This window comes from Eschrichtius robustus, chromosome 15 (genome assembly GCF_028021215.1).
Source record: "Eschrichtius robustus isolate mEscRob2 chromosome 15, mEscRob2.pri, whole genome shotgun sequence".
Lineage (NCBI taxonomy): Eukaryota > Metazoa > Chordata > Mammalia > Artiodactyla > Eschrichtiidae > Eschrichtius > Eschrichtius robustus.
In genome coordinates this window covers 26,493,073-26,513,788 of record NC_090838.1, presented here as the reverse complement: position 1 = coordinate 26,513,788, position 20,716 = coordinate 26,493,073, and the positions used below count along the sequence as shown (strand labels likewise).

The following is a 20,716-nucleotide window of genomic DNA, read 5'->3' as shown; positions in this document are numbered from 1 at the left end:
CTCAACAGTAAAAAGACCAATAACCCAAATAGGTAAAGGATGTCAATAAACATTTCTCCAAAGATGATACACAAATGGCCAAAAAGCACATAAAAAGATGCTCAACATCATCAGCCATCAAGGAAATGCAAATTGAAACCACAAGATACCACCTACTAGGATGACTATAATCAAAAAGACAGACAATAATTAAAGACAAGTGTTGCCAAAGATGTTGAGAAATTAGAGCCCTCACACATTGCTGGTGGGAATGTAAAATGGTGCTTTAGAAAACAGTCTGGCAGTTTCTCAAAACTTTGAATAGAGAATGGATGAATTGTGAAAATATTAATCTAAGTGAAGAAAGGCAGTCAAAAAGACCACTCATTGTATGATTCCACTGATATGAAATATTCAGAATAGACAAATCTACAGAGACAGAATGTCCATTAGTGGTTGCCTAGGGGTGGGGATGGGGGGTAGACGTGGAAGGTGTTTGGGAGAAATGAGGAGTGACTGCTAACAGGTACAGGGGATTTCTTTTTATGGTAATAAAAATGTTCTAAAATTGACTGTGGGGATGGTTGCACAATTCTGAATATAACAAAAAAAAATCACTATATTGTACACTTTAAATGGATGAACTAGATGGCATGCGAATTATTTACCATCTCAGTAAAGCTGTTAAATATTTAAAGACTGTAAACTAAAAGAACTTTCTAATAGTGCAATTAACATAGGCAGCACATGCTGGTGACCAACAAAATATATGTGACACTTTGCTGTATACTCAGCAAAGTATATTTTTAACTAAAAAACTGTTTTATCAAAACTATTTTCTAAACAAAGCAATGAATAACTTAGCTATTATGAGAAGAAACTTATTTCCAGATTTATAACTCATATAACTTAGGGTATGACCTTCTGCCAAAGGGATACCTTCCTCCAACACAAAAGGAATTGGTGTTCTTTTTTTTGACATAAAATGATAGAAAGTTTGAATCTTTTTGCCTTCTTCTCTCTCTCTCGCTCTCTTTTTTTACTGTGATAAGAACACTTAACATGAGATCACCCTTTTTAAAAATTTTAGGTGTACAATACAGCGTTGTTACCTATAGGCACAATGTTGTACAGCAGATCTCTAGAACTTACTCATCTTGCATAACTGAAACTACAGACCCATAGGAATTGCTGTTCTGAACTACAGTACAATTCAAATAACTTAAAGAGTACCAAAGAGCTGTAATAAGGAAAGAAGACCAAACAAACTTACGTCGGGTTCTAGAGTCACACAGCGCTGAAATGCCCTTGCTGAACCTCCATAGTCTTCCAAGGCCAGATAGGCACAGCCGAGAGAAAACCACACCCCGAGCTGCAAAGACCAAAAGGCAAAGTCATTCAAACACATAGAGACATTTATAGAATTAACCTGAAAATCATTTAAGATACTATCAACAAACACACTAGACTACTATAAAGAATGCAGAGCTATAATTTGGCTTACATTTTATATTAGTTTAAATGTAGGAAACTTAGCAATGGAGATGGCATTTTTCCATATAATTTTCAAAGCTAATACAACACTGAAAGCATGTGCAATATCACTGCACGTCTTTTACCGAGAAAGACCATTCTTTGTGTTAACCAACTCCGTGAAAGCAATGGAGAGCTCTGTTGACAAGCCCTGATATTATAAATGTGGGATTAATCTAACATTTTTACTGAACATCTATGTAACTATGTAAAAAGTATACAGAGCATCAGCAGGTTCACAACTGATGAATGTATTACGAACTTGAGAGGAAAAATTTTTGCTTCCATCTTCAAGTTAGACCACAAATACTTCTGCAGTTTAACCAAGAGCCAAATTGCCCTAGCATGTATCTGTTTAGGCATGCCCAAAAAAATTTAGAAAAAGCAGGCTGAGAATCTGGATTACCAAAGAGACATTCAAAGTGGAAAGCCTGACTTAAGTTAATATGATTTGTAAACTTAGAGATGCAGAAAACAGGTAAATTAGGAAGTAGCTATTGAAATCACAAAACAATTCTTTACATCACAGGGTTTCCTTAAAATTCAATAGCCTCTGTCAAAAGGAAGATAAGACTGATAAAAATTCAATGAAATTAGTCAGAAATGCAGCTATTACAACTTTGCTTTCCTTTTAGATATAGTTAGTAAGGCCAGCAGCAGAATGCAGCTTACTTTCTTACTTTCTTTGACTTCCAGTACAAAGGCAGTAAGCCAGCAGACAGACTTGGTTGAACACTTTAGGGTGGGAAAGGAAATGAGGTGCTCTGTTATCTGTCCATAGCCTTCCACAGAGGCGAGTAGGAAGCTGCCCCTACACCCTCCTCCCCCTGCCACTCCTACAAAACTTGTTCCATATGGCTAGTTGAGGCCTGAAATTTCTTTAAGCAGATATAGATTTTAAGCAGATATAGATTTTTAGCCGATAATTAGAGATAAGGCTTAGAAAGCAAACATCCTTGGGCAATTTAACACTTGGCCTTGAATTCACAAGAGGCTATAAATAACTGCTATGAGGAGACTTTAAGAGGAGAGATTTTGTTAGAGGTACAGGTAATGGCTAGAAATAGGGTGGCTGTGTGTTTGGGGGGGTGGGGGGGATGCAGAGGTACTAGGTGGAAATAAAGTTATAAGTTCACTTTTCTCAATCAAGGGACTCTAGCAACTTAAAAATTAGCTTATTACACTTTGCTTTTGTCTGGTTATTTACAGAATTAATTGAAAACAGTTCCATACTCACTAAATGTTACTCATTTTGGGAGGGCCTAAAGTCTGATGCTAATGTATAAAACAACATATAAAACAAGCTCTCTTACTTCTAACCTAGTTGAAAGTTTCAAAATCTGTGTATTATATTTCATCACTTATAAGGTGCACTTTTTTTTTCCCATTTAACATCTCTGCAATAGATGCATCTTAATAACCCATAGCTGATCAGAGTTTTATTGGCAGCATTCAATTTTCTATACAAGGTGGCACTTACATGTGCCTCTTACAATTGACAGCATCTTATACCCCAATAAATCATGGCAGCAAGTTTACTTGGAATGAGGTATACCTCATTCTGGGACTAAATCAAGAAAAATGAGAATTGCCCTCAAAGTTCTCAAAATGCACGTGCCCTGCTTGCTTCCTGCATCAGCAAAGAACAAACTCCCCACAAAACTATTTCACATGTGTTATAAAAAACAGCAAGTGTAAATTTAAGATGTAAATAAAGAACTTTATTTTTCAATCCACCTGAAAAAACAAAGGTTACAAATGTCTGAAATTAGCAATTATCTCACAGCTCTAACACAAGCTGGTGATGAGATTACTGTTGATCTTTAGGTTTTTAAAGCAAGTCAATATTTTGTAACCAATGTCCTAAAACCAAAATAAATTTGATGAAAACCAGGCAGATGACAATTTAATATATAGTATTATGATTCTCTTTTCTTTTTGCTCTTGGTAATTTGTGTAATTGCTTTTTAATTTGCATCTGAAAAAAAATTCTAGAATCATTAACTGCTAGTAGGTTTTCATCTACTGATAACATATAATTATGATGGGAGATGACTTCTGTACACATCCTATTCTTTGAAATCATGAAATGGCTTAAAAAAAAAAACTCTAGGATCTTCTAACTGCTTCTGGCTGACCCACTAAACCATCAAAACTGCATTCATACCTTGCATCTCAACTGAGGTCCTCAGAATTTGGGGGACTAAGGAGAATATTCAGTGCCCCTTACTCTTTTCATTTTAAACTATTACTTAACCTATATTATCCACTGGCATCTTGATTTAGGATGGTCATGCTCTGAAGAACAGAACATCATAAAAGAAAAAAAAAAATCAAAAGAAGCTTCAAAAAAAAAGAAAAAAACACTCACATGATTCCCCAAATTAAAGTTGTATATGGTTGAGTACCAAAGGTCTCTATCTTCTAGTCCAATGCTGTCAGATAGAAATATAATGCTAGCCTCATTACATTTGCTAGTAGCCATTTTAAAAAGAAATGGGTGAAATAAATTTTAATAACATATTTTACTTAACTCTACATATCCAAAATATTATCATTTCAACATGTTATCAATATACAAAATTATCGAGATATTTTATGTTCATTTTTTTCATATGACATCTTTGAAACCTGATGTGTGTCCTACACTTACAGCATCTCAATTTGGACCAGCCACATTTCAAGTGCTCAACTGCCACATGTGGCTAGTGGCTACCGTACTGGGCAGCACACTTCTACACTATTTCTCCAAAACACTGACACAGACCCTGGCACACCTGCGTCCCTCCCTTTCTTCTCCATTGAAAAAACTAGCTCCTCTGGCTGACACCCTCCCTTGGGCTCCAACTCTTCATATACTATAGTCACTGCTGTTCTCTCCATACAACAGCAACCAGAATAATTAGCACTTAATGAGCACCTACAATGTTTGCCAAGCACTGATACTGCGAGCTTTCCACACATTAACCTCATCTATTCCTCACAACAGCCTTGCGAGGCAGTAAATATCACCCTCATTAAAGAGGTGACCATGGACCAGAGGCAGTCAGCGAGAGAGGAGAGATTCGAGGCCCAGTCAGTGCGACTCCAGAGCCCACTTCATCTCCGTGTGACCACGCCGCCCCCCGCTACACCGTCTGCCCACACACAGCCACGATTTACGGCAGTGCCATCCTTGTCACCAGTAGAGAGGGCGGGGTATTGGGGGGAAGGAAAGAGTCCAATTAATATGTGCTGGGAAAACCCAGGAGACCAATTTTTTAAGAACCAGGGCATTATCTACTTCCCCCCTCCAAAAGCTCTCTTGATTAGGCAAGTGGACAAAGATGAAGCAGAAGAATGGATGGCTATGTTTGGTTGGAGGAAAGAGCTGAAAGGCAAATCTCTTACCAAGGGACTGGGCAAGGATGGAGAAAGATAATCGTCTGACAGAGAGGCTCTGGTGGAGATTTCTGTGGAGCTTATTTCCAAGGCAAATTGTGAAGGCAGGCAAGCTATAGGCAGGGCAGTGATCTTTAGAAGCTGACAGTCTAGCTTTTTCCTCTGAGGGAGCCAGTACAGAAACACAAAAGCAGACCAACTATTTATCTTAATATGATGATATATGCACTTGAAGAATGGTTTTAAATTATTTTTAAGATAATTATCAAAAAGCAGGAATGGTTGAAGAAAACATGATCTCTCTTTGAATTTCCCTCAAAAGCCCCCTACAGAAACAGTGGAATGGAGGGAAAGATAAATGACTGGGATTCAAGAGGTTCTAAGGTACTGTATGACCTTGGCCATGTCACTTAACCTCTGAGTCTTAGTTCCCCAGTTGTTAAATGGGGGGTGGGGGGAGGTGGATTAAGCAAAAATTCCAAGGCTCCTTCAGACCTCAGATTCTGAAAACCTGGAGGTGACAGGGTTCAAAGGTACATTAATGCCATCTAGTGGCAGAACAAGTACACTGATGATGCAAATAGAATACTTAGAATCAGCAGGGTTGACAAACTAGGAGGAAATCAGTTCAATTACAGGCTTAGAAATCAACTGAAAAGAGGCGGTGAGGAAAATGAGGTCTAGAAAGGAAATGATTTGCCTAAAGCCACACAACAGTTCCTGGTTTCTGGTGTGCAATACATGTGATGAAGAGAGTGACTGCAATACTTACTAAACCTCAATAATTAAAATAGAAATTGAACACTAAGCACCACTGGACAATGGGCATGGATTACTTTTAAAAGTTAATTTTTACAAGGGTATTTAAAGCACATCTGCAATAGGTGCCATTTACTTATGTATTACAATTTTCTTTCTTAAATTAGGAGCCTACTACTCAAATTTCCTTCCTCCTCAAGGTCTCTGCAGAATGAATGAATAATCAGTAGCTTCACTTTTTTTTTAACTAATTTTCCTTACAGGATTGACTGAATTTTTCTGATGTCCCATATAATAAAGTGTGACACGTTATAATTGAATCCTGAAGCCAAGCTACATTCTCCATTCTCTCCTTTCTACATCCCTGACTCATTCCCATGACCCCAAATGCAGATAAGTTGTTGAATGTGGCTTCATTAAACAGGAAATGACCCAAGCCAAATCCAAGAGAGCTATCAATGTTGTCTGGTAATATCTTTTCCTAAAATGATGCTTGCTGCTCTTATTTTTTAAAAATGTGCACCACCAACTCTTTCGTAACCAAATTTCTCATTTACTATTAAATACTAAGTTCTCCTCCCTAAGGAAACACAAGTCTTAACCTGCCAGCTTCTCTCCCTCTCTCAAAAGTTTCCTCTATGTCAGTGTCTTCTTTTAAACTACAAGAGCAACTAAATTTTATACACACTTTTTTTTCTTTTACTAGAAAGGGTATTAATTGTTTAGTGTCCTCCTCTTATTCCTGTCCTAGACTTGGTTACCACTGGTTCTTCTATTTGCCTACTTTTTCCAGAGAATTCACATGTGAGGTAACATGGGTGCTTACATATCATCTGCAGGAAAACTCTCCTGTGAGATATATCTCCCTATCTTTAGGCTCCAGATAATGGGGTAACAATGATTTTCTACCACACCGCAATGGGCAGGACAGAAAACTCCACGACAACTGAGAACTTACTATGGGCCAGGAAGTATGCTAGATACTTTTTACATATTGGCTCTAATTTTCCGAACAGCAAATTGAGATAGAGATTATATCTCCACTTTACAAATGAGGAAACTGAAGCTCAGAAAGATGAAGTGATTTACCTTGGGATTACTAGGATTCAGAGTCAGGCCTATGGCCGCAGAGCTCTGCCCTCCCCTCTACCCCTTAGTCCCAGCTACAGCCCAGATGTTATCACAGTGCTCGTATTTCTTGGCAGTTATGCAAGTTAGACCTTAAGAGTTTCATTTTTTATTGCTTACCAATATGAGAAAGGAAGAACAAAAAGGAAAGAATCTCTTTTTTCTCTACATATTATTCGCATATGTTTATTCTCTCTTCTCCACTGGAATGTAAGCTCCAATCTCCTCGAACCTCCCCACCACAGTAACACAAGTGCACAACAGAAACTCTAACTCCATTTCAAATAAAAACATTTCTTCTTTCAAAAACTGAAATGAAAGAGAAAGTTGACCCCTACCAATCGAAGAAGAACACAAGCTCTCAGGTTAATTAACAATTCTATCAGAGTACTACATCGTGGAAGTCTAGTCTTACATATAGCACGGGCAGGGAAGGGCTGCCTTGATTCCTCTAAAACTCCCTGGTCTCACAGAGAGTCACCCGCTGTCATGTGCTGGACTGTCCCATTACATCAAAGTTACAACTTCACTTTGCTCCTGATGAAAGCCCCAATGGTTATGTATTAAAGAAAAACGTTCAAACCCGACAGTCTTGTATTCAAGGCTTTCCATAACGTCTAACTTGACCTCAGCCAAATCTGCCATTCCTTCCTAAATAAGACAACATCCTCTAGAGGCAAAACAATGAAGAGGTTAAGAGTAAGCACTCTGAAATCAGAAAGCCCCGCCCCGGTCCCAGCACCACCCCTCATAAGCTGTGGGATCTCGTGTAAATTAATTAACCCTCTATTTCCTCATCTGTGAAATGAGGGGAATAACAGTAAGTACCTCGGGGATCGGGCTGAGGATTAAAACTATATGCAAAATGCTTAGAATAGTACCTGGCACCTAGTAAATACTCAACGTTGGCTGCTAGAATTATTATTACAACTGAATTTAAGAATAAATAGTCAAAACCTACAGCTACCAAGAAACCTTTGCTTGCTACATGCTTGATTTTTGCATCTGCTAGTCTCCTTTCCCGAAACATATTTTCCTAATTTTTGCCTCCTATCTAAATCCCAACCATTCCTAGTTCACAACATCTCCATCAGGCCTTACATCCTTTTCATAACGCCATCACTAGGCACCCAAAGCATGGCTTCTATTTACTCTACCCCTTGGTCATAGGAAAAGTTACTTCTGCCTCTTCTCTCCATTTAGCCCATATAAACCACAGGAGAGCAAGAGGCCACATCTCAACACAATTCTTTCGTAACCCCTCCCCCAATACCTCACAATGATTTTATAAAGAGTTCATTTACACTTATATTCTAGCTTACACTATAGAAGATGCTTAATAAATAGAAACTGCTATTATAATATTAATGCTCTCATCTTCTTTCCTGTCTCGTTGGAAACATTATTCTGTTCCCAGAGCTAATGCCTTCATCTCTTCTCATTTCACTCTTTCCTAGAATGCCATTCCCTAGGTTAGCAACCCATCTCTCTCTATAACATTCAATCTCTCCTTCACTCACTGGATTCAACCACATAAAGGTCTCCAGTATCTTGAAAAGTTTTACTTGACTCTTCTGCCCCTTGGTACAATACTCTACATTTTGACTCTCATTTCCTTGACATGCTCCTAAAAGGAACAGTCTATGGATGTTATGTCCATTTCCTCAGCTGCCACACACTCTTTCGCCTCCTGAAGCTGGTTTTGAAGGTCATTAGTGAGCTCCAAATCCAATAAACTCTTCTTAGCGCTCTTTAGACTATATCACTACACGTGACATTTCTTACTGATACTTGTTCTTCCTTTAGTTTCCATGACTCCCTTCTTTGGGGTCCTTCTATCCCTCTGACCAAGACTCTGGTATATTTTGTTTGAATCATATTTCACTGGTGCTACTTCTTCTACCTTCCTCCAACCCCCGGAGATGCCCGAAGTTCAAGATTTTGCCTCGTGTTCTCTTCCAACACAGTTTTCTGTCAAGAATTCATTCACTTGCATGGATTCACCTTACTTCCACAGAAAAGCCCCAGCCTGCAAGCTCACTTCTTGGCCTCACTCCTAGGCTTCAGGCTTGGACTGTGAGCCCTCTCTACACAGCAACATCTCTTCACATTCAACACTCAAAACACATCATCTTCCCCTACCGAAGACACAGAGAATTCAGGAGGAAGGGAAAGTATCTATCAATAGGGACATTTCCTTTTTAACCAAACAATTGAGAAAACCAGCATGTTCTCAGATCCCGAACTCTCCCTCAATGCTGCCAATCCAGTGAATAAGGCCCAGAAAATTTTCCTTTATAAGGAGCTTCAACCTGTTCTATCTTTCCATCCTCACTGCTAAAGCCACTGATCACTCATCCATGACATTCATCCCTTATTTAAACTTCCTAGAATATCACTTTTGTCATATCACTCTTTTATTCAAAACCACAACAGACTTCCATATCTGTAGGGTTACTAATCCTGAAGAAAGGCACTTAAGGCCCTTCACAAACTAGTTCTGTCCATATCATTTCCCAGTGGAAACTCTCTGCTCTCTGCTGATAGGCTGACACAGCCCAGTTCATTCCCACATCCGTGTCTGGTTCACAGCAGGATCTCAATAATGCTTAGTGAGGCAACCACATAATGTACTGTTCAAGCTGCAACATTTTTAAAAATGAAACAAGGCATTAAAAAACCATTAAAATTACAGGACCTTAAAAAGACCTTATTTATTGACCAACAAACTGTTGATTGTCAAATTGGTTTTACTACTGATATAACAGGGGACCTAAAGATGGTTCTATTCGAAAACCATTTTCAAAAGTAAAATTATTTATTGAAAAATAAAATATATTAAAAAATTGTAAATTCTGATTATCTGAAATTTAAAAATAACAAAAGGAACATTAAGTAAGCTATATATTTGTGACATTTGCATATTTCTCTAATATATTACAGAATTAAAATCAATTTTTCTTAGCAGATATTCATATCCTCTAATCAGTTCCTTAGTCATATCTAATTCTAATACCATGTCATTGATATTTTCTGATAATTTTTTCAGTATCTTAGTACTTTTAATTTTTTCATAAAATTGCCTGCTGTCTACTTCAAAATTGTTCTTTATTGTTAATACATTTGGAATTGTTAAAACTTTTGACTGACTCTTCTCTGTAGGTCATAATGATTTTAGCTGAGAAAATATTCTTTCTAAACGTACTGAGGAAAAATTAAAAATAGAACCACCGGGCTTCCCTGGTGGCACAGTGGTTAAGAATCTGCCTGCCAGTGCAGGGAACACGGGTTCGAGCCTTGGTCTGCGAAGATCCCACATGCCGCGGAGCAGCTAAGCCCATGAGCCACAACTACTGAGCCTGCGCGTCTGGAGCCTGTGCTCCGCAACAAGAGAGGCCGCGACAGTGAGAGGCCCGCGCACCGCGATGAAGAGTGGCCTCCGCTCGCTGCAACTGGAGAAAGCCCTCGCACAGAAACGAAGACCCAACACAGTCAAAAATAAATAAATAAATAAATAAATAAATAAAAGTAGAACCACCATATGATCCAGCAATCTCACTGCTGAGTATATAGCTGAAGGAAATGAAATCACTCCTCGAAGAGATATCTGCACCCTCATGTTCCCTGCAGCATTATTCACAATAGCTGAGACATGTAAACAAACTGTCTGTCAGTCGATGAATGTATAAAGAAATTGTGTGAGTGTGTGCACACACAGGGTGAAATATTATTCAGCCACGAAAAAGAAGGAAATCTTGCCTTTGGCAACAACATGGATGAACTTTGAGGGCATTATGCTAAGTGAAATAAGTTAGACAGGAAAGACAAATACCATATGCTCTCACTTGTATGTGGAATCTAAAAACGCCAAACTCATAGAAATAGTAGAATGGTGGTTGCCAGGAGTTGGGGGCGGGGGAAAGTGGGGAGATGTTGGTCAAAGCATACAAACTTCCAGTTATAAGATAAGTAAGTTCTGGGGATCTAACATACAGCATGGTGACTATGGTTAACAATACTGCATTATACACTTGAAAATTGCTAAAAGAGTGGATCTTAAATGTTATCATCACACACACACAAAGGTGACAGAGGTGAGGTGATAGAGGTGTTAACTAATGCTACTGTGGTAATCATTTCACAATATATACATGTATCAAATCTTATCATGTTGTATACCTTACACAGTATGTCAATTATATGTCAATAAAGCCGGGAAAAATTTTTTTTAATGTACTGAGATAACTAGGAAGCTCAGAGCAACTGCTGCTAAACAGAGGATATTCTGAATTCTAGATTTGTTAATACTGAAGCTTATAAATATTTTTCTTGGGTCCTGTCTTTTGGACTCCATTTAGAGTACCTTTCTTCAACAAATATTTTTAACAGGACAAGATTCACCAAATAATTCATCAAATTTATGATTCTTTGTAAGTTTCATCAAACTTACAAATTTATAAATTATAGGCCTTCTCAATTACATTCTATTCTAGAATAGAATATAAATTTATTCAGTTAAAATCAAAAGCTCAGTCAAAAGTTTTTGGCAAATTATTATTGATATCTTAAGTACAATGGTACTTGGTTATTTTTTTAAGTCCTTATTTTTTTAGAGATACATACTAAAACATTTAAAAATGAAATGATATATTGGGTTTGTTTCAAAATAATATGGGATGGAGTGGGGAAATATAGATGAAACAGGACCAGTCATGAGTTAGTAATTGTTGAAGCTGGTTCATAGGCACATGGGAGGGGACTCTTTATTCTGGTCTCTGCTAGTATATATTTTGTATAATTGAAAATTTCATAACAAAAGGTTACAAAGAAAAGATTCCTCCTAGGTAGATGTTACAGACTGAACTGTATCCCTCTCAAAATTCATATGTTGAAGCTCAACCCCCAGTGTGACTGTATTTGGAGATAGGGCCTTTAAGGAGATAATTAAGGTTAAATGAGGTCATAATGGTGAGGCCCTAATCCAACAGGACTGGTATCCTTTGAAGAAGAAGAAAAGACACTGGAGCTGTCTCTACACATGCACAGAGGAAAGGCCATATGAGGAGACAGTGAAAAGGTAGCCGTCTAAAAGCAAGGAAGAGACCTCACCAGAAACCAACCCTGAAGGCAACTTGATCTTGGACTTCTAGCTTCCAGAATTGTGAAAAAATTAATTTCCACAGTGGTTTAAACCACCCAGTCTGTAGTATTAGTCAGCCCTTAGCAGACTAACACAGTAGGGATATTCAAAAGTACAATTATACATTATTAAATTAAATCCTGTACACAATTTAAACTCTCATTGTTCCTCTTCAAGATAAATTTCAATGTCTTCCTGTTTGAAAGTTTGCTTTCAATAATTACAATTTGGTAAGAGTTGTAAAAGCTGAAATTTTTTTGAACTCCGTTAATTGAATACATAAAAGATTTCCAATTGATTTTGAACACAATGCAGCCAAAACGCAAGACTCCTTAAAAAAAAAAAAAGTTCCTATAATTATAGGACACTTAAATTGATTTATAAAAAAATTCTTCAAAAAACTCAAACATTTTTATAGTACATTAGGTGATGGGCAGCAACAAGAGAAAGTATATACTGCCACACTAATTTTATTTTAATTCAACATCAGACATCACATCAGACATCACAAGAATTTTGTAATTCAATTACCCAAACAGTGTATATTAAAGTATGTGTAAATGACGACCGCTAGTTTTTATTTCCATTGGTAGAAGCTTGTTTGGACCATATTATGTCCACCACTACAACCCATTCCCAGTACATTTCTGCTCCACTGGTTTTCTTAATTCAAAAAGAGAATTACTTTTACCATGTTGTCATGCTCCACGAAAATTTGTATCCTTATTATCACCACTAAAAGAAATACTTTTATCTTTGATGTTTAACAATAGCATTCAGAATAATGTCAGATGTTTCAACTTTGATAGAGTGAATTTCCAAAAATTTTATTTTGAATCCAATAATTAGGTGAAAAAAATTAAAACCATTATAAGAACTAAATTAATGAGTTTTCTATTTCAAGCATGTGATGTCACTAATATAAAACTGGCAGATTCAACTGTTAATGAACTACTTCTGCTAAGAGATAGCACATTAACAGCTATGATCTCACTTTTCACACACACACGAAAAAATCTGGTATCAACTAATTTTCTAAACTAATTTTGTGCATTTTCATTTGCTCTAGATAAAAGTCCAGTCTCACAAAATGACATGAAAATACACCTCCTACAGCTGCATATTAAATCATCATCTTTGGACATGCTTCCTATTAAAAAAACAACAACAACTAACTTTTGACATAAACACTAACGTTTCTTCAGAAGACTTGGGTCTTCTGGTTTTCATGTGATTAATGATATGATTACGGCCCCTGAGGTGGAATTTAATCATATCAACTAAATCTTGGACAAGTTATATTAATACATTTATTTACTGTCTTGACAAGTGAAAATTAAGTTCTTAATTATTCCCTAAAAACACATTTTAAAAATTTGTCTGCTCTTTGGAGATGATTGCTGCCAAAAGGGTTTACTATAAACTATATAAAAAGTTACCAAGCAATATAATATAGAAATAGTGGTACATTTAGACCATACAGTAAGTGACCAAACCCCTGCAGCAAGGGAATTCAGCCTATTCTCCATGTGCTTTTATTTCTGGCAGGACTGCTCTGCCTCTACTCCCCAAACATCTATCTAGCCAACAATTCCCCATATTTCCCACTAATTCTGCCAACTGGTAACCAGGCAACATCATGCATCTCACAGACTGCAGCTTGGCACAACTGTCTGATATATACCAAGGGGCTTATAGAGACATTGGCTCAAACATTTCTCCTACCACCACCCAAAACCTGAAGGAGTTGGCTGTCCTCAGCCACTCAGAGCAAACACAGTTAATGGTATCAGCAAGCATCCTACACACTGTCCTCTAAAGGGCAATGTTAGTTAAGTTGCATCTGGAAAGCGCTGGGGGAAAAAGACACAGGCTCCTACTGGCCACCTTTCAGATTTTATAGCACATCGTAAAGTGGGAGCTCCATCCACCTCATGCATTAAACACAACACTAGATGAGGCTATGGCCAAAGACAGAAGTACAAAATGAATGTCTATGAAACCCCATTCTAACTTCTTTTAATGTAACTATTAATAATAGCACTTCATTTAAAAAGTAAAAATCTGGGGACTTCCCTGGTGGTCCAGTGGTTAAGACTCTGAGCTTCTAATGCAGGGGGCGCGGGTTCAATCCCTGGTCAGGGAAATAAGATCCCACATGCCGTGTAGTGTGGCCAAAAAATTAAAAAAAGAAAAAAGTAAAAATCTGGGACATACAATAAACTGGATGTGTTATCAGGATATTAGGCACAAACTAGGACAGCCACTTAGTAAACTCTCAAATCTTCACCTTTCTTCATGCTTTCCTCCTACCTGTGAAGCCAGTTCCCCTCCTGCACATCTACTCACTTTGCATCAATCAGTGAACATCTAAGCTAACTTCTGTCCCATCTCTGGCTCCATCAGTCCACAGCGACCTCTCACCACCTCTCAACTCCTATAGCCCTTCTGCCTATACATGTATCTTTGCATATATATACTGCCATTAGTATCATATAACCTTACAAAGATGACCAGTTAATTGAGGAGGAAAGTCAAGGAAAATTTTAAATTTTTAAGGGGGGTAAGGGGGAAAATTGACAAAATAAAAGGAATAAAGTATCTGCGCTGAGGGAGGGGTAAAAAATGATAGGAAGTGACATGTTCCTTTCTCAGGGCTACACATACTAGCTTGATATCTGAGCAATTTCTTTGTTTTTATTATTTGCATAAAAGTAGGGGACAATGAGAATAACTACCTAAGAGTAGACCTAAGGATTTATGTTTTAGTTCTGGTCCTGAGTCTACAAAATCCTGCTTGGGAGGTTTGGTGACCACTTCTCCAACTTCAGCTTTTTTTTTTAACCTCTTTATTGGAGTATCATTGCTTTACAATGGTGTGTCAGCTTCTGCTTTATAACAAAGTGAATCAGCTATACGTACACATATATCCCCATATCCCCTCCCTCTTGCGTTTCCCTCCCTCCCACCCTCCCTATCCCACCCCTCTAGGTGGTCACAAAGCACTGAGCTGATATCCCTGTGCAATGCAGCTGCTTCCCACTAGCTATCCGTTTTACATTTGGTAGTGTATACATATCCATGCCACTCTCACACTCTGTCCCAGCTTACCCTTCTCCCTCCCTCCCCGTGTCCGCAAGTCCATTCTCTAGTAGGTCTGCGTCTTTATTCCTGTCCTGCCCCTAGGTCCTTCGTGACCTTTTTTTTTTTTTTTTTTAGATTCCATATGTATGTGTTAGCATATGGTATTTGTTTTTCTCTTTCTGACTTACTTCACTCTGTATGACAGACTCTAGGTCCATCCACCTCACTTCAAATAACTCAAATTCATTTCTTTTTATGGTTGAGGAATATTCCATTGTATATAAATGCCACATCTTCTTTATCCATTCATCTGTTGATGGACACTTAGGTCGCTTCCATGTCCTGGCTATTGTAAATAGAGCTGCAGTGAACATTGTGGTACATGACTCTTTTTGAATCACGGTTTTCTCAGGGTATATGCCCAGCAGTGGGACTGCTGGGTTGTATGGTAGTTCTATTTTTAGTTTTTTAAGGAAACTCCATACTGTTCTCCACAGTGGCTGTATCAATTTACATTCCCACCAACAGTGCAAGAGGGTTCCCTTTTCTCCACACCCTCTCCAGCATTTATTGTTTCTAGATTTTTTGATGATGGCCATTCTGACCAGTGTGAGATGATATCTCATTGTAGTTTTGATTTGCATTTCTCTAATGATTAATGAAGTTGAGCATTCTTTCCTGTGTTTGTTGGCAATCTGTATATCTTCTTTGGAGAAATGTCTATTTAGGTCTTCTGCCCATTTTTGGATTGGGTTGTTTGTTTTTTTGATATTGACCTGCATGAGGTGCTTGTAAATTTTGGAGATTAATCCTTTGTGAGTTGCTTCATTTGCAAATATTTTCTCCCATTCTGAGGGTTGTCTTTTCATCTTGTTTATGGTTTCCTTTGCTGTGCAAAAGCTTTTAAGTTTCATTAGGTCCCATTTGTTTATTTGTGTTTTTATTTCCATTTCTCTAGGAGCTGGGTCATAAAGGATCTTGCTGTGATTTATGTTATAGAGTGTTCTGCCTGTGTTTTCCTCTAAGAGTTTGATAGTGTCTGGCCTTACATTTAGGTCTTTCATCCATTTTGAGTTTCTTTTTGTGTATGGTGTTAGGGAGTATTCTAATTTCATTCTTTTACACGTAGCTGTCCAGATTTCCCAGCACCACTTATTGAGGAGGCTGTCTTTTCTCCATTGTATATTCTTGCCTCCTTTATCAAAAACAAGTTGACCATATGTGCGTGGGTTTAACTCTGGGCTTTCTATCCTGTTCCATTGATCTATACTTCTGTTTTTGTGCCAGTACCATACTGTCTTGATTACTGTAGCTTTGTAGTATAGTCTGAAGTCAGGGAGCCTGATTCCTCCAGCTCCGTTTCTCTTTCTCAAGGTTGCTTTGGCTATTCGGGGTCTTTTGTGTTTCCATATAAATTGTGAAATTTTTTGTTCTAGTTCTGTGAAAACAGCCAGTGGTAGTTTGATAGGGATTGCGCTGAATCTGTAGATTGCTTTGGGTAGTATACTCATTTTCACAATGTTGATTCTTCCAATCCAAGAACATGGTATATCTCTCCATCTATTTGTATCATCTTTATTTCTTTCATCAGTGTCATAGTTTTCTGCATACAGGTCTTTTGTCTCCTTAAGCAGGTTTATTCCTTGGTATTTTATTATTTTTGTTGCAATGGTACATGGGAGTGTTTCCTTAATTTCTCTTTCAGATTTTTCATCATTAATGTATAGGAATGCAAGAGACTTCTGTGCATTAATTTTGTATCCTGCTACTTTACCAAATTCATTGATTAGCGCTAGTAGTTTTCTGGTAGCATCCTTAGGATTCTCTATGTGTAGTATCATGTCATCGGCAAACAGTGACAGCTTTACTTCTTCTTTTCCGATTTGGATGCCTTTTCTTTCTTCTTCTTCTCTGATTGCTGTGGCTAAAACTTCCAACACTATGTTGAATAATAGTGGTGAGACTGGGCAACCTTGTCTTGTTCCTGATCTTAGTAGAAATGGTTTCAGTTTTTCACCATTGAGAACGATGTTGGCTGTGGGTTTGTCATATATGGCCTTTATTATGTTAAGGTAAGTTCCCTCTATGCCTACTTTCTGGAAGGTTTTTTTTATCATAAATGGGTGTTGAATTTTGTCGAAAGCATTTTCTGCATCTATTGAGATGATCATATGGTTTTTATTCTTCAGTTTGTTAATATGGTGTATCACATTGATTGATTTGCGTATATTGAAGAATCCTTGCATTCCTGGGATAAACCCCACTTGATCATGGTGTATGATCCTTTTAATGTGCTGTTGGATTCTGTTTGCTAGTGTTTTGTTGAGGATTTTTGCATCTATATTCATCAGTGATATTGGCCTGCGGTTTTCTTTCTTTGTGACATCTTTGTCTGGTTTTGGTATCAGGGTGATGGTGGCCTCATAGAATGATTTTGGGAGTGTTCCTCCCTCTGCTATGTTTTGGAAGAGTTTGAGAAGGATAGGTGTTAGCTCTTCTCTACATGTTTGATAGAATTCGCCTGTGAAGCCATCTGGTCCTGGGCTTTTGTTTGTTGGAAGATTTTTAATCACAGTCTCAATTTCAGTGCTTGTGATTGGTCTGTTTGTGTTTTTATTTCTTCCTGGTTCAGTCTCGGAAGGTTGTGCTTTTCTAAGAATTTGTCCATTTCTTCCAGGTTGTCCATTTTATTGGCATAGAGTTGCTTGTAGTAATCTCTCATGATCCTTTGAATTTCTGCAGTGTCAGTTGTTACTTCTCTGTTTTCATTTCTAATTCTGTTCACTTGTGTCTTTTCCCTTTTCTTCATGATGATTCTGGCTAATGGTTTATCTATTTTGTTTATCTTCTCAAAGAACCAACCAACTTTTACTTTTATTGATCTTTGCTATTGTTTCCTTCATTTCTTTTTCATTTATTTCTGATCTGATCTTTATGATTTCTTTCCTTCTGCTAACTTTGGGGTTTTTTTGTTCTTCTTTCTCTAATTGCTTTAGATGTAAGCTTAGGTTGTTTATTTGAGATGTTTCTTGTTTCTTGAGGTAGGCTTGCATTGCTATAAACTTCCCTCTTAGAACTGCTTTTGCTGCATCCCATAGGTTTTGGGTCGTTATGTTTTCATTGTCATTTGTTTCTAGGTGTTTTTTGATTTCCTCTTTGATTTCTTCGGTGATCTCTTGGTTATTTAGTAGTGTATTGTTTAGCCTCCACGTGTTTGTGTGTTTTACAGATTTTTTCCTGTAATTGATATCTAGTCTCATAGCACTGTCGTCGGAAAAGATTCTTGATACGATTTCAATTTTCTTAAATTTACCAAGGCTTGATTTGTGACCCAAGATATGATCTATCCTGGAGAATGTTCTATGAGCACTTGAGAAGAAAGTGTATTCTGTTGTTTTTGGATGGAATGTCCTATAAATATCAATGAAGTCCATCTTGTTTAATGTATCACTTAAAGCTTGTGTTTCCTTATTTATTTTCTTTTGGATGATCTGTCCATTGGTGAAAATGGGGTGTTAAAGTCCCCTCCTATAACTGTGTTACTGTTGATTTCCCCTTTTATGGCTGTTAGCATTTGCTTATGTACTGAGGTGCTCCTATGTTGGGTGCATCAATATTTACAATTGTTATATCTTCTTCTTGGATTGATCCCTTGATCATTACGTAGTGTCCTTCTTTGTGTCTTGTAATAGTCTTTGTTTTAAAGTCTATTTTGTCTGATATGAGAATTGCTACTCCAGCTTTCTTTTGATTTCCATTTGCATGGAATATCTTTTTCCATCCCCTCACTTTCAGTCTGTATGTGTCCCTAGGTCTGAAGTGGGTCTCTTGTAGACAGCATATATACGGGTCTTGTTGTTGTATCCACTCAGCCAGTCTATGTCTTTTGGTTGGAGCATTTAATCCTTTTACATTTAAGGTAATTATCGATATGTATGTTCCTATTACCACCCACTTCAGCTTCTAACAGCCCACAATCCCCAGAAGTCTACGGTTGATTTTGAATTTTAGTAGTTTCAAAAGTTACTTGGGAAAATGAAACAGGTACGGGTAGATGAATGGTAGCTAGCAATCTCAACACAAATGCAAACGGTACACACGTCTTCTGGTTCTCTAACAAATGCACCATAGACAAATGCATTTGGTTTTGTAGACCATCCCTGATATAAAACCAAACATTCCTATTTTTATAACAATTTGATTTCAGGAAGCCATTACAATGCACAAAAGCCATTCAAATATCTCTCTCATTTGCCTGAGTTTTGTTATTAAACCTAATTGTTTGGATATGTCAGAAAAGCAGGGCTAGAATTTTTTAAATTCTATTTTTCTATTTTCCTTTCATTCCAGGACTTAGAGGAGACAATAGCATGTAGGAGCTCTCCTTCTTCAGAGACAATTCAAACTTGCATCAAGAGTTATAGTAAGTCTACAGCGTTCAAGTTTGCATCTTGTAGTAGTTCTGTACAACAGTAGCATCATACGCCTGCATATTTTGGCATGGCTTACAGCCTGCCTGAATTCGATCCATATGACAAACTGCAAAATATCCTCACATAATATCTGTTTGCTCTGTGACGCTGCTTGTAGCAACTGTCATTTCTTTGTCTTGCTAAGTAATTAATTTGAAATCATATGATGAGACCATTGGGCCCTGTCAAGTCCCCCTTTGTGAATTCCCTTACTCCACCCCTTCTTTCCTATTGCCCCTCCCCCACAGACAACTGTCCTGCTAGACCACTGCTACAGTTCCTAAGCCTGTCTACATCTAGTGTCTCCCACGGCCACAGAGTTGCCAAAACAATATTCTTAAATCACCTCCATGCACACCACATTCCTTCAATTCAACAAAGCCAAACACAAATCAACCCTTTAATAGCTCCCTACCTGCCAGATAAAAAAACCAAAGGCCTCACCTTCAAGACCTTCCATAATCTGGCTCCAGTGTAGCTTTCCCACTGGGACTGCCCTATTCCCTTTCACTCTAAAAAACTAGCCTATTCACTAACACTCTGTACACACACACACATGCACCCCCCCTTCCCTTTGTGTTTCCAGGGCTGGGCTCATACTGTTCACCTGCCTGGAATGCCCTCACCACTGCCTTTCCATTGGCCTATTCAAGTATTATGTGTCCTTCAAAGCCCAATTCACCATCCTCTCTTCATTGTCTACGAAAGGCAGAAATAGTCTCTTTGGCCTCTATAAAACTAGTGTCTTATAAATTACTCTCTGGGTTTTTCTTTGAGGCCTCATGCTGTTGGCTAGCTTTGTCTATGTCCATTTCACTAGATTGTAGCAGAGGGTACAAACCCGGCCATCTGGCAATCTGCTGCTACTGCTTCCTCCTCTGGTTCAGTGCCATGTGTACAGCAGACAATTAATATGTATTTGACTGAATAACTGGTTGAAGATATTATTTGTTCACTCATTCAACAATTATTTATTAAAGACCCAATATGTGCTAGGCACTGTTACAAGCACTAGGAAAATGTAAATGAACCATACAGATAAAAATTTCTACCTTCATAGAACTTACATTGTAGTGGAGGAAAAAAAGATTTTTTTTTTTAAGTAAGCTATATATAATATTAGAAGGTGCTAAGTACTATGGAGAAAAATAAAGTAGGGAAGGAAAATAAGGAATGTAAGGGAAGGGTGGAAAGTGGGGGTGTGATTTTAAATAGAATGATTATGGAAGGCCTCTCTGAG

General features: G+C 37.8%; 1 protein-coding gene across 2 annotated transcripts in view; it reads right to left on the bottom strand.

Moving 5' to 3' along the window:
* TTC27 (tetratricopeptide repeat domain 27) overlaps window positions 1–20,716 on the bottom strand; it is a 182,905-nt gene that overhangs the window by 32,530 nt on the left and 129,659 nt on the right. For both annotated transcript variants that reach the window (XM_068564218.1, XM_068564219.1), the window contains one exon: window positions 1,253–1,351. In XM_068564218.1, coding sequence (XP_068420319.1) covers window positions 1,253–1,351 — 99 coding nt within the window. The remainder of the gene's footprint in view (window positions 1–1,252; window positions 1,352–20,716) is intronic.